Below are 14,443 nucleotides of genomic sequence, written 5' to 3'. Positions count from 1 at the left end.
TTCGTCACAAACCACGGAAAGGAACAAGAAAGAGAGGTGGGATGGGGAGCCTGGGTCAACCTCCCAGAAGGGACCCAGGCCACCGAGTCTTGTTAACGCTCAGCCTCTTATGCCCAAGACAGATGTGTCCTAAGATGCTCCTCTCCTTCTCTCCCCCACCACACACACAAAAAGTTGATCTGCAAAGGGAACTTCTGGAAACTTCCATCATTTGAGGGCTGAGCTTCACAGGGGGCCTCTCCCCCTCCACTCCAAGGGCCCGGGGTCAAGGGAGAGTGTTTAACTTCACAGGGCCACATTTGCAGCATCTGATGACTCCTCAGGGTCAGGATTTCCCCTCCATGTAAATAACCCTCACTCTCTAATCCTATGCTAGAGGAATCATTGCACGTGAGTGGGATGGCGGTTGAGAAGGGGAAGGGCATGATCTGTTTTTTTTTTTAAAAAAAAAAAAGAAAGAAAGAAAAGCAGGGTTGAGAGGGAGCTTCAAATTTTATTTTCCTGGTTTACTTAGGACTTTTGAGTTTTTTTCCTTTTTCTGCAAAAAGTGAGGTGATTATAGACTCAAAGATTGCCAACTCCTGGGCACTGTGCCCTCTTTCTAGGAAGCCCCTCGTTAACCAGAACACTGTTCCCCCAGGGCCCCTGACCCCTTGGGCTGCAGCCCCTAGGACTGGTGGCTCCTGTGCCTGAAGACTGCTGGCCTGCTGAGCCCCCACACAAGGCCAGCTTTGCAAGGAGCCTGAATTCCACATTCAGCTCATCCCTGGCTCTGCACTTTGCTCTGATCGATCGTGGGGGTTGTGTGAGCACAGCTTCGCCCACTCGCCTGCCCCCCCCACACCCTGCAATGGCCTCCACACACCCAGCGCACACACTGGCCCCCACTCTCTCCCTTGTGCTGGGGTGCAGCCCCCAGACCTACTTTGCCCATCCACCCTGACGCCCGCAGTTCACTCTGTACCTGCCCTTGAGCACGCCTCCATCCCATTTGCAGAGCTCTACAAAAAAAAAAAAAAAAATGTATTAATTGAAGCACAATAAAAGAGCAGTATTTTTACATTTTTCTAAGGCGCTTAAAGCATTTCAAATACCAGTGCTTTAAGTTATGGTCACTCATAATTATCCTCGGTCCACAGAGGCTGAGTCTTCAGGAGGGGCTCAGTCCTCTTTCTTCAAAATGCAGGGAGAGCCAGCCTGCACTATAAAGTCCCTGGGGAAGAAAAATTAAATAACAGCTGGGCAGCTGTGCCCCTCAAATGTGTGAGCGACTCTGTGCTTGATGACTGAAGCTTGGGGGGGTTTAAACTGTCCTTTAAAAACTTAAGTTGGTTTTAACTGAAGCACCTACCATTCCAGGGAAAGTCAGGGGGAAACGCAAGGATGTACACAAAGCCGGGAGTAACTGCTGTTACCACAAGACATGCGCTCCTCCCTCCCGCCCACCTTTATCTTAGGAAAGATTTTTTTTTTTTTTAACTGGAAGCCTTCAGGTGAAAATAAAGCAACAGCAGCAACAGAAAAAAAAAATGTAGTCTTCTTCAGGGTTAACATCAGAAGACAAGCTTGTGCGGCTTTGGCCAATCAGATGCGCCCCTGGCAGCTATAATATAGTGCTAAAGGCAGCCTCTCTCACAAGCTCTCCAGGCTTGCTACCATTTAAAATCAGACTCTTTTTGTCTTTTGATTGCTGTCTCGCGACCCAACTCCGATGTGTTCCGTTATCAGCGGCCGGCAGCCTGCCATTCCAGCCCCTGTCTGGGTGGGGAGCGGTGGAGAGTCCCCCGCAGCCGCGGCGGGCAAGGTTATATAGGAAGAGAAAGAGCGAGGCAGCCAGCGAGGGAGAGAGCGAGCGGGCGAGCCGGAGCGAGGAAGGGAAAGCGCAAGAGAGAGCGCACACGCACACACCCGCCGCGCGCACTCGCGCACGGACCCGCACGGGGACAGCTCGGAAGTCATCAGTTCCATGGGCGAGATGCTGCTGCTGGCGAGATGTCTGCTGCTAGTCCTCGTCTCCTCGCTGCTGGTATGCTCGGGACTGGCGTGCGGACCGGGCAGGGGGTTCGGGAAGAGGAGGCACCCCAAAAAGCTGACCCCTTTAGCCTACAAGCAGTTTATCCCCAATGTGGCCGAGAAGACCCTAGGCGCCAGCGGAAGGTATGAAGGGAAGATCTCCAGAAACTCCGAGCGATTTAAGGAACTCACCCCCAATTACAACCCCGACATCATATTTAAGGATGAAGAAAACACCGGAGCGGACAGGCTGATGACTCAGGTAGGAACCCAGCGCCGGGGCGTGGAATGTGTGGCTTTCCAGGGGGTTACGAGAAGCCGAACACTTCCAGACTTAACTCTGTTTGCTCTTCGGGCAGATAGGAAGGTGATTTCACCCGCTCCTTCCCCACCCACCTGCCCGCCCCCCATCTCTTCCTCTTCCTGGAGGAGAATGGAGGTCAAGGGTCCAGCTGGAGAAGTTTAGGGTGTGGTGGGGGTGAGGACGGTAACAGACGTGGTTCATTATGGCCCTGATTTGATGAGTCTTGCTACAATGGCCTTCCCCATCCTACCTCTGCCCTGGCTTGTAACTTGGGGAGACCTTCACTTTGGGGGCGTCGGCCCTTTCCAAGTCAGGAGTGGAAATGGAAGGAGAGGCTGGGAATCCCCCTCCCACAAACATGAAGTGGTCTCCTGGCACTGTACGAACGAACGAACGTAGCCTTGGGCATTGGAGCTCAGAGCTCCCACGTTTCCCGTTGCCTCTGTGGTTTTCTTTCCCACTACTACCCCCACCCTGCACCTCCCCACCAAAGAATTCTCAACTGGAAAAGCCAGGAGGCGGTTCTGACAAAAGGCAGGGGCTCCAGGGGAGACTCCGCCCGTCCCTGGGTGCCTGGCTGTATCGCAGAGCTGGCTTTGCGATTGCGTGTCCGCAATTGTGCCCATCAGAGTGTGAATGTATTGATATTTCTTTAAGGATGCTCTTTCGTTCTTCCAAGCCCGAGGTACCTTAGGGGAGGGACTTAGAACTTATTGGCATTGCATCACTTTAGTTTTCAACCTGCTTGCATAAGAATTAAGAGCGAATAAATATTAGTGTGGGGGGAGGGGAAGCTAAGCAAAATATGAATTCCTCTCTCTCTCCCCACCTCCTTTGAGATTTCTGAGCTGCCAATCTTCCAGCCAATTCTAGACTTTCTGAAACTCCATGCACGTATAACTGAAGCCAGAAATGGGTTTCCTTGCAAATATAGGTCAACATCCTTTTTATTGCCCTATTAAAATATTCAAGTCCTACCTTTAGGGCTAGGTGCGCACAGCGGCTGATGGAGTGGCGCTGGTGGGGCGCCAAGTGCAGGGGGAGGGTACTGACGGCAGAGAGAGAGGAGCTACCTCCGTGCCGCCCTGCTTCCCGACCCGATTCCCAGGCTTGCTTGAGGCCGAGAAAGGCGAGGGGCAGGCAAGGTAGCCTGCTCCAGCTGTCGGAAAGGAGAGGAATGGGAAATGGTCCTGATTTCCTTGCTCTCCCTCATCTGCTCCCGACCACCTTAAATCTGGACCGCGAGTGTGGACGCGCGCGCCAGTGCCAGACAGCAGCGCGATCCACAATTAACTCTGCACGGGCCATGGGGTGCCCGGTGCGTGCAGCTGGCTGGAGGGAGTTCTCCGGCTAGCCCGAGGCGCCCATCCTCTCGTCACCCTCGCTCCCCGCGGAGGAGGGGCCTTGCCAGGGTCCCTCGGAACCCGAGAGGAGGGAGGCACTGCGGAGAGAGCGGCGGGGGCGTGGATACCCGAGGTCCCAGAGCCAGAGTGGGTCAGCTTCTGCCCTGCTCTGCGGGAGGCCAATACCGCAGAAGGGGTCCTGGGCTCGCACACCTTCCCAGGGCTTGGGCCTTGCAGCCCTGCTGCAAAGCTGCAAGCGCACAGAGCCGCGCAGCGAGGCAGACGCATGCAGCCCCACTTTCTCCCGGGTTATCGATCCCCCGCGGCTAGGGTTTCAGTGCGCGAGGGGCTGGGCTGGAGCCGCCGGGCTCTGCCGCTCCACGCGCGGGAGCGCAGGCACCGCAGGAGCTAACAGCAGCGCCGGGCTCGCTGTAGTGTCCCCGGCGGCGGGGGCGCGGAGATGGGGGCGCCCGCGCAGGGGCCGGGGCGCAGCGCGGGCTCCGCCGGCCTGCCCTGGGACGCGCCCCCCTCCCCAGTCCGCCGCCTGCCCGGCCTCTAGGCCTCCACGTCCCAGCCGGAGCCCCCAGCCCGGGGGCCTCCCCCCGACCCCCGTCCGCCCTGCCGGGGGACGCAGGGCCCAGCGGCCCCGCGCCCGGCCACTCTCGCCGCCGCGCGCACAGGCAGCATTTGAACTTCTGACCTTCTGTCAACTTCCCTCAGACGAACGAAACGAAAACAAATACTTTTTTCCTTGGGCAGTGGCTATTCCCGTTCCCAACACAAAAGGAGGGGGAAGGACGGCCCAAGTGGGGGTTGGGTGAGGAGAGCCAGGCCGGGATTATCAGGCAGACCCCACAAAGGTCCCCTAAAACCGAGGGGGGTAGGGGCTGGCAGTCTGTGAGGTATCCCCGGTTGATCCCTCCCCTACCTTCCTTCTCCCGATTCCAGGAGTTAAGGGTGGGGGAGGAAGGGATGGGGAAGGCGGAGGCTCGGGTGCTGAGGGCAGCGGCGGGGTGAAGGAGGCGGCAGGGGAGCCCCAGGCCGGCGGGAGGTTTGGGGAGCCTGCTCGGCCGCCCTCATTTTACATAACCACCTAGGCTCTGCCCCAGGTGCGTGACCCTCGTCTTCTGTCTCCCTCCCTGTCTCTGGGTCTCTAATGTGACTGCCGCCCAAGTCCCTCAACCATGGCGAGATCGTCCCCAGTGGAACTTTCGGAGCAGTTCCGGAACGCAGGAGCTGCCGGTTAATATTAACCCGGGAGAGGAAAGCGCAGACAGACACGCTCTCCCCGCGCGGGCCTAGGTGCCAGGCGAGGGTGCTGGCGGCCAGGGGGCTCCTAAGGGGCAGGAGGCCAGAGGGCCGGATCTGAAGCCTGGAGTGGGGTCCCGAGCCGCTACACTAAATAGATTTAATGTGCGCTCTGGGGCCGCCAGGAAAGACGCTCAGGTATGGTTTTGGGGAGGGGCTGTTCCACCAAGCGTGGGGGAAAGGACAGTGGAGAGAGGTGCGTTTAGGGGCTGGGGCTGTCTTGAAGCTGGGACGCCCCCGCCCCCGCGCTGGGGGAAGCCCACCGGCTGCTGGCGGTGACACTCGCCGGCGCGGCTCGCAGATCAGGGAGGTAGGCAGGAGCTCAGGCGTGGGGAACAACTTGGCCTCCGCCGACACAAAGCCCGGCCCCGGCGGCCCTGCTGGGCTTCACGGTGGCTGCACAGAGTCGGGCTTGATTCGCGGCACACGACCCAATGAATTAATAACCGGCCTGGGCTTCCCGGCTTTGCCTGCGACAATCCCGCCCAGCGCGGGCGGAGGAGAGGCCGCCAGCCGAGGCCGCGCGGAGCCCGGGCCGGAGGAGGGCGCAAGGGGCGGGGGCGCCAACTCCAGCAACCCTCGGCCTCCGCCCCTCACTCGCGCAGCCACCTCCCGTCGCGGCCCGGCTGGACCCGGGTCTCCCTGCCCGGGGTCCTCCATGCCTGCCCAAGTGGCGCAGCTCACAGAGCTGGGGGCCAGGTCATCCTCACCCTGCCGCCCTCTCCCTGGCTGCCCTCCTGGGAAGCTGTTTAAAGCTTCTTCTGCACAGCCCCAGGGGAGGGAGCTGCGGTGGGGTGGGGGGCTTGCATGGGGGTCCCTGTGCGTGTTGGTGGTGTGCGCCTGCGCGCAACGGGCCTCACATCATAGCTCTACACTGACCCTGGTTTACTGATTGATTTTCATGTAAAACGCGTTCAATCCTCAAGATGACCTCACTCAAACTCTGCCCTTCCGACTTTTTTTTTTTAACTGCTGGCAGGCCCACAAACATGCAGGCACTGACCTGTTACCAGGGCGGCCCCCAGCCCTACCCCACCCCCAGTTGTTGCATGTTGAACTCTACAACCATATTACTGGGTTTTATTGCTGCCAGATACACAGGACTTTTCCTGTTGCGCAATTTGTCACGTCCCCTTAAAGCGCGGCAGCAGTGGGGCCAGCGTCCTCGCCCCACCCTCTCGAAAGAGTCCCCCCAACCCACGCTACAGTTAGGGCCCTGGATAGAAGCTGTCCTTCCATGGCGACAACCAGACTCCAAGCAGAGCATCCTTCCAGACTGGAGGAGGTTAGAGGTCAGCCCCGCCCTCTGCAGAAGTCACCTTGAAATTGCCCCTCGGCCTCCACTTGGCGCAGCTTCTTGGGGGATGCCACCATCGTCATCTGTGCCAGTTCCCCCTCTTTAAATCCCGTGTCCCACCAGCAGCAGCAGGGTAAACATCCAGGAAGCAAGTCAGTGCCCCCACAAACACACACAGTGGATTCAACTGCTTTCTGTCGCATCCTTATCTGAGAGTGACCCAAGAATTCCAGGGGAACCCCCACAATCTGAATCCCAGGTAACCCCGTCTGCATCTGCCTAGTCAGTGTTTCCTGCCTCCTACCAGGCAACTTCCTGGGAAACTCCCCAGGCGGAGGACTCCGAGACCTCAGGCCTTCCTGTCTCCCCTCCCCCTCCTCTCAAACCCCTCCCCCTCCCTCCACCTCTTCAGTTTGCTCTTCAAACTTGCTGGACGCCATTCTATGCTGGGGCCAAGAACACAAGAGGGGACGAAGGGAACAGGTTAAAGAAAACAAGAAACACAATCAGACCACAGAAAAGCCAGGCAGAAAAGGGTTCGACGGGCAAAAAGAATGTGGCTGTCCAGATAAAGAATGTCTGTCCCGGCCCCGGCCTGTGCTGCAAGTGGTAACTCACCTAGCCGCCTGCCACCCAGGCTCCCGCCCACCCCGCAGCCCCGCCAGCGGCTTCTCGCCTCCCCTCTGCCTCGGATAGGGTTAGGGCCTGAGGCAAATAAATGCAAGGCCTTCAATTCTCCAAGAAGTGCGCAGTGCATTTTTCTTTATTTCTGGGAACTTGCGCCCAGGTCTCTGTCGGGCCTGCTGTGAGGGATTCTACGCGGGGAGAAGGTGGAGGCTGCGCAGGTGGAGAAAGGGGCCCCAGAAGGGGGGCTAGAAGTGGAGGGCAACGTGGGGGCGGGGCGGGTATCCCAGAGGGTGCCCCTGGAGGGTCCTGTAGTTGATGTCTTAAACATGCAGGTCACTTGTTTCAGAGAAACTTTATTTGCTTCTTAGGCCTCGCTAGGAGCACCGGCTGTTTCAGGACCTGGAGAAAGGCCCCCAGCTCTACCCTGAGAGGGCGTGCTCGTCCACGCTCCTCCGCAAATGCTGTCCCTCTTCCCCAGCCCAGGGCCCGGCTCTTCGGTGTGTCTGGGCCATTCCAACCCCCGTCTCCCCACCTCTCCGCATGGCCCTCGCGCCTCGAGACTGGGCAGGGCAGGCTGATGGAGGGGCCGGGAGGGGTGGCGGTTGCCCAGGCTAACGCGTCCGTCGGTGGGGGTTCCCCTTGTCTTCGCAGAGGTGTAAGGACAAGTTGAACGCTTTGGCCATCTCGGTGATGAACCAGTGGCCAGGAGTGAAACTGCGGGTGACCGAGGGCTGGGACGAAGATGGCCACCACTCAGAGGAGTCTCTGCACTACGAGGGCCGCGCAGTGGACATCACCACGTCTGACCGCGACCGCAGCAAGTACGGCATGCTGGCCCGCCTGGCGGTGGAGGCCGGCTTCGACTGGGTGTACTACGAGTCCAAGGCACATATCCACTGCTCGGTGAAAGCAGGTAAGCTGGCCCTGGCCCCCCGGATCCGACCCGAGGAAGGCCATTGGCGGACCTCGGCTTGATTCAAGAGAAAAAGAAACCTGGGGGGAGGCTGAGGGCCAGGAGCAGGGGCGCTGGGCGATGACTGCGTTTCCGCGGTGGAACCTGCCCTGTGAGGTGTCGGCCCCTCGAAATCACCCCTACCTTTGAGGCCACAGAGCCCAAGGTTCTCCATGCCCCGAGATGGGGTCCTGTGGCTTCCTGCCCGCTTCTGGAGCCCCCACTGCAGGGGGTGGGAAAGCGTGACTGGGGGAGGGGCGCTAGGCCCTTCCAGGCGAGGGAAGGCAGCCCTGCGCGGTTAGCCAGGTCTGGGCGAGCTCCTTCCTCTCGTTTAGGGCTTAAGAACCAACCGCCCCCACCCGCTATCCCAAGCGCAGGGGCGTCTATCCTGCCCCGGAGCCCGCGTCCTGGCTCCTCCCCGCCGGGCGCCCGTGGATCTTAAGCTGCCTTTGGGGAGAGGCCTGGTGGGCGGCAGTAAACCCAGGGGTGAACCACCTCCAGCATCTGGAGGCGGCGCGCCCGGAGCCTGCGTTCCTACTGGGAGCCGGGCTGGGACGCCCTGGGCGGCGGGCAGGCCCCGAAACGCCGGCCCGAGTCGGCGCGAGGCTGTCTTCTCTGGGCCTGCAACGCCACACGCTGTTGCCGGCGAGGAACAGCCGTGGAGGAGGCGCCATCGCGCGCACGCAAACCTCCGGCCTGAGGCTGTGTGCACAGCGCTCTTCTCTGCCCGCATAAATTGGCACGTTTAGCAAAGCCGTTCACGGTGAATTTCGGGGAAACTCTGCCTTCCTCAACCCCCTTCCAGGTTTCCCTACTTGTCTCCTAAATTCCATGTTAATGGCACTATGTTAGTAGGAAAACACTGTTAAGGTGTCAAGGCACACTTGTAGGTAAAGGCTAGAGTGGCTTCTCGTCCCCACAGAAAGCAAAGGCGTGGAGCGGGGGCGGCAGGGGCGGGTGTGCGGCCCGGAGAGCTCCCGGCTGCAGGCAGGCAGGAGGCGGCGCCCCCACCTCGCGGGCTCGGCGGCGGCCCCTGGGCCCAGGGCGCCCCCTGCGCAAAACCTCCTCCCCGGCTCCCTGCCCGCGGGGTCCCCCTAGCGGGGGTCTCCGGAGGCCTTCTCCCAAGTGAGCAGCGCTAATCCATCCCCCGGATCGCGCCGGGAGAGCGGAGCCGCGGCGCGGGAGCCGCTCATTGGCATTCTGAGCACACGGGCGGGGGCGCGGGGCGCAGCGTGTCAAGCCGGGCCGTGCGACTCGACGACTCGGGCTCGCCAGCGCCCGGGGTCGCATTCCGGGGGGCTACGGAGGGCCTCCAACGGCCAGCCCCGCACTTCATGCCAGAGAAACCGATGAGAAGATTAAAAGCCCCCTGTAATTCCAGCAGGAAGATTCTTTCTGGCAATCTCTATTTGCAAAAAGCATGATCCCGGAGATTGGAATGCAAAGAAGACGGCCCTCCCCGCCCTCCTCCCCGGCCCCCTGCGCTCCGCCCCAACTTCAATTATTGTCCTGGGGACAGTGAGCCTCAGAGAGCGACAGAGGGCTCGAGAAAGCGGGTAGTCAAGGGGCCTTGAGACCCGGCGCTTCCAGCGCTCCGAACAGGCCCCGCCATTTAAAATTCAAATACACATCTTGAGTGCTTGGAAGAGAGGCCTGGCTGTGCAAATAGTGCTTGTGAATTGCACACGGGGTGGGGGGGGGGGTTGCACCTGAGCAAATAGGGAGGGGGAGGCCCGCGAGCTGGGGAGAGAGTGAGCTGAGAAAAGGGAGGGGAGAAAATGGAAGTGTCCCCTTCCAAGAGTGTCTCCTGTTTATCCCAGAAATCACAATGACAATGCTGGGTCCTTTATTGGATTTTAATTAGAAAATCCACACAAGCCTCGGATTTTCACACCTCGGCCAATCTCTGGAATGTTTGTCCAGTTGCTACAACTACTGCAGCTATTTTTCACTCCCCGCCCCCGACCCTCCGCAGGCCCACGCCGAGGCGCGGCAGGGTGCTGCGGGCAGGCGGGCAGGCGGGCAGGCGGGCCAGGGGTTTCCGCCGCGCAGCCCGGGTGCTGAGCGCGCGAGCAGGCGCCGCGCCCCGCGCCGGGGCGGGAGGGAAGGAGGGTGCGCCCGGCGCCCGCGGGAGCTCAAGGAGGCTTCCTGAGGAATCCAAGTGCAGAGCAAACACCCTCTGGATGGATTCGCGGCGAGGCCGGGTGTGTGCGGAGCTGGGGGTGGGGTTGGAGGAAGGCGGAAGGAAAGAGTGTCACCGGCCTCTGCAGGAAACGCCAGCCAACCTCTGTGACCGCCAGCCCAGACTTAGAGAGTCGTTAAGGAATGTGTCTGCGTCGGAATCCTGTCCCTGGGGCAGTGGGGTTGGGGGAGGGAGGTGTGTGCGGGACCCGCCTGGAATCAATCGCCCCGCCCCGCGCCTTGCGCACCCCTGGCCTAGGAGCGCGGGCACCAAGCGTGCGCCCTCCTCCCCGAGACGCGCCTCCCTCTCGGAACTCAATGCCCTGTCCTCTCTTCTTTCCCTTCTCCTCACCCGCAGAGAACTCGGTGGCGGCCAAATCGGGAGGCTGCTTCCCGGGCTCGGCCACGGTGCACCTGGAGCAGGGCGGCACCAAGCTGGTGAAGGACCTGAGCCCCGGGGACCGCGTGCTGGCGGCGGACGACCAGGGCCGGCTGCTCTACAGCGACTTCCTCACTTTCCTGGACCGCGACGACGGCGCCAAGAAGGTCTTCTACGTGATCGAGACGCGGGAGCCGCGCGAGCGCCTGCTGCTCACCGCCGCGCACCTGCTCTTTGTGGCGCCGCACAACGACTCGGCCACCGGGGAGCCCGAGGCGTCCTCGGGCTCGGGGCCGCCTTCCGGGGGCGCACTGGGGCCTCGGGCGCTGTTCGCCAGCCGCGTGCGCCCGGGCCAGCGCGTGTACGTGGTGGCCGAGCGTGACGGGGACCGCCGGCTCCTGCCCGCCGCTGTGCACAGCGTGACCCTAAGCGAGGAGGCCGCGGGCGCCTACGCGCCGCTCACGGCCCAGGGCACCATTCTCATCAACCGGGTGCTGGCCTCGTGCTACGCGGTCATCGAGGAGCACAGCTGGGCGCACCGGGCCTTCGCGCCCTTCCGCCTGGCGCACGCGCTCCTGGCTGCACTGGCGCCCGCGCGCACGGACCGCGGCGGGGACAGCGGCGGCGGGGACCGCGGGGGCGGCGGCGGCAGAGTAGCCCTGCCCGCTCCAGGTGCTGCCGACGCTCCGGGTGCGGGGGCCACCGCGGGCATCCACTGGTACTCGCAGCTGCTCTACCAAATAGGCACCTGGCTCCTGGACAGCGAGGCCCTGCACCCGCTGGGCATGGCGGTCAAGTCCAGCTGAAGCCGGGGGGCCGGGGGAGGGGCGCGGGAGGGGGCGGGGCGGGGCAGCAACAGCAACGCAAAGCAAAAAGACACTCGGAAAAGGCGCACGAACCAGACTGAGTTATAATAAGAATAAGAATAAGAATAATAAAGTAGGACAGTCCAAAGTAGACTCTAAGGAAACAAGGACCCCGGGAAGTTTTGTTGTTGTGTTTAGTTGATATATATTTTTTGAATTTTTTTGGTTATTGTTTTATTTTGGTTATTTTTTCCTCCTCTCCTGGCTATTTATTTGTTTGGTATGAATAGATGTTTTAAATAATATGAACCGGACCTTCAAGAGCCTTAAATAGTTTGTTTCTTGGATAATTTATTATGATCATGTGAACTGTACTCACGGGGGAAAGATTATTTTGTGAGGCCAAGCAACCTGCTCAGAGTCTATTTTTCTACATGTCCCTCGTCCCGGCTGTCAGAAAGCAAACCTCTGTCCCCGCCATCCCTCCCTTCCATCTCCTGCTTCTCAGCAAGTGCAAACTCAAACGTGCTTCATGGGGGTCCACAAATTATATTTTTATACACAGAATTGTAAATTAGATTTTTTGAGAGATCAATACTTAACTGAATTACATTTCATTTTTGAAATAGTGTAAAATATGAAAATATATTATTTTAATTTAACTAGTTTCCGATGTAACAGCCATCTCCTCTGTTGTCTTTATGGTTTCATATTCCCTTTGTATTCACCATTTTGCCACATTCTTGGAAGCCAAGACTGTTACACACACAACATACACACACACTTTTCTTTTTCTTTTTTTTTTTTTTTTGGACAAACTGGAAGAACTGTTATTTTTAACTTCAAAGAATTTATTAGAAAATAATATTTTTTAAAAGCGCACATAGTGACGAGCCCACGAGGATGGAGCCTGCAGTTTGTACAGAGAAAACAAAGGATGTTTTTGCATTAATAAATTGAGAAATAACGCTGTAAATTTACTAAAATGTATTTTTGAATATTTTGTAATAGTTTTATAGAAATAAAATGTGCCATGCACAGAACGCTTAGTATCTAATAACTAAGAATTCCTGTTGCAGCCCTTTTTCTTTTAGTTTTTGGCTTCTTTGTTTGGGAAACCTAGCGCTGACAGGAGCTCCCAATATTCTATTTAGATGTGTTGCTTATACTGTGAACTCAGACTGACTGACTTAGGTAACCAAAGTAGGCACACAAACCAACTTGTTTCTTCTCATGGCTGGAGAAACCTCAGCTCTGTTTGTATTTATTGTGTGAAGCTCTTTCTACGCTCCCAAAGGTTGGGAGTGCCATTCGTGGGGACTGTGCTGTTCCCCTCACCCCACCCCTTAACTAGCAAAGCCTGATGTGTAAGCCCAGAGGAGGTGGCCTGGGGATGGCCACCAACAACCTTCTCTTAGGACTCCTGTGTGTGGTTGCTGGGCAGACCCCTGGCCTGACCCTGTTTGTGCTTCTCTGATCTGTAGGGAGGAGGCTCATTGCTGCTTTCTGAGGTCCTGTTGTGTCCCTTCCAGAAAGCATCCTTAGAAGAGAGGACCCGGTTTGATCTTCTCTGAAGCTCCTATCCTCTTTTCTTGAGGGTCCCCTTAAATCTGAGTGGCAAGCCCACAGTGGCGAGGGCCAGTCGCTGGAATGTCGGGGCTGCTGTTGAGGTCCTCAGGCTACACTGGTTGTCTGTGTCACATGGCGGTCAGGCGTGGACTTTGATCCCTGTTGAGAGAGCATGCTGCTGTGGGCGCTGGGCTGGGGAAGGTCCTTCCATGCTTCATGCTGCCTTGGAGGTTTGGCCAAGAGGGTCTCTGCCCTTGGCGGTTGTCAGGGTCCCAGGTGGAGGACTACTCCCAGTTCTTTGGCTTATGGAAGGTGTCTGCCATGCTTTGTGCTTTGGGCCGAATCGTCTGAGCAGGCTGGGCCTTGGAAGAGTTGCGCTGCATGAGCTTGGGGCCTCCCAGCAGCTGCAGCCTGTGTAGAAGGTGGTCCAGGCTTAGGGAACGGGAGTGAACAGACTTCAGCCCCACCTGGCAGGGGCTGGCTCCCAAGGTTGGGCCCAGTCCCTGAGGGTCTGCTCTGCTAAGGGTCTGCCCTTGAGTGGCCTTCCGTGGAGGGTGTGTGACAAGGTGGATGGCGCAGGGCCTCTGGAGCCCTCTGCTCAGGAGCAGTCCTCAGCCTTTTTCTGTAAAAGACTTTTCTTTGGTGTTCTAGGTGGTCAGCAGGTTCCAGGCTGGTGTTTACAATCTTGGAGGAAGTGCGATGGTTTCTGTTCTTTTGACAGTTCAGTCTGATTTCAAGTCAGTCGAAAGCGAACCAGAAGCACCGGGCACAGCAGCAACTCTGGCTGTGTAGACAGACCTGGCAACGTGGCCGTGCAGCCCAGACGATCAGAGAGAAGCCAGGCGTTGACCAAGCCCCAAGGTGCCTGAGGCCATGGTGCAACTCTGCTGGTGACTGGGGCACCTTGGAGCAGAGCTTCACCCAGATGGGAAATCCTGACTCTTGGGTGGCACTCCCTCCTGGACAGGCCCGGTGGCAGAGTGTCCGTGCTGCTGGGTGCTGTCCCCAGCCCTCCTGGTCCATCTTCTTAAGATCCGTCCACTGCTTTATATTTAAAATTCTCTTTTTCACAGGCAAGGAAAGGAAACCACTGCTTAGAGACACTAGGTACAGGGCATCAAGAGGGTGCAGCCCAGCCCCGCCAGGATGAGGCGCCGACTTCTCATTCAGGGTTGACGGAGCCAAGAGTTTGTGCAAAATGTATGCATGGTGGTTGCTGCCAGCCTCCCTCATGACTAAATGCATATCTATTCCTGTCAAAACGTGTATCACAATGTACTTGAAACTGTTATCTTTGTGCTCTATTGTTTGAATAATTAAAGAAATTACAGAGACTCTCTTCAGTGTCTGTTATGTGGCAGAACCCCGCTCCCGAACTGTCATCTGTGTTTCTCATCGTCTTCCACGAGGTAGTGCTGGGACTGTGAAGGAAATTCTCATTGAGAGTGCAGACTCCATTCTCTTAATGGGTGGATTTGGTCAGGCTTTGGGAATTTTTACTGGCGCAAGGAGGCAGGCACGTGACTCCCCTGTCTGAGGGAGTTGACAGAGCTGTCAGCATCGCACCCACGTGGGAAATATGGGGCAGACATGCAGGGAATACCGGTCAGTTACAAGATTTGGCAAGAAAGCAGCAGAGTGCCTGCCGGGGAGGCGGGCGGGCC

General features: G+C 58.3%; 1 protein-coding gene across 1 annotated transcript; it reads left to right on the top strand.

The window, feature by feature from the left end:
* The first annotated feature begins 425 nt into the window (after positions 1 to 425).
* SHH (sonic hedgehog signaling molecule) lies at positions 426 to 14,118 on the top strand. Its single transcript, XM_034965340.4, has 3 exons — positions 426 to 2,275; positions 7,544 to 7,805; positions 10,384 to 14,118. The coding sequence occupies exons 1-3, from the start codon at positions 1,967 to 1,969 to the stop codon at positions 11,208 to 11,210; spliced, it is 1,398 nt and encodes a 465-aa protein (XP_034821231.1). The 5' UTR covers positions 426 to 1,966; the 3' UTR covers positions 11,211 to 14,118.
* Positions 14,119 to 14,443: the final 325 nt, after the last annotated feature.

This window comes from Pan paniscus, chromosome 6 (assembly GCF_029289425.2).
Source record: "Pan paniscus chromosome 6, NHGRI_mPanPan1-v2.0_pri, whole genome shotgun sequence".
Classification (NCBI taxonomy): Eukaryota; Metazoa; Chordata; class Mammalia; order Primates; family Hominidae; genus Pan; species Pan paniscus.
The sequence above is the reverse complement of the archived record's forward strand: the minus strand, read 5'-3'. Positions and strand labels throughout refer to the sequence as shown.

Coding starts and splice junctions, on each gene's coding strand:
- SHH (XM_034965340.4), top strand. CDS start 1,967: ATGGGCGAGATGCTGCTGCTGGCGAGATGTCTGCTGCTAGTCCTCGTC. Junction 2,276..7,543: donor CGGACAGGCTGATGACTCAG/GTAGGAACCCAG, acceptor TTGTCTTCGCAG/AGGTGTAAGGACAAGTTGAA. Junction 7,806..10,383: donor CCACTGCTCGGTGAAAGCAG/GTAAGCTGGCCC, acceptor CCTCACCCGCAG/AGAACTCGGTGGCGGCCAAA.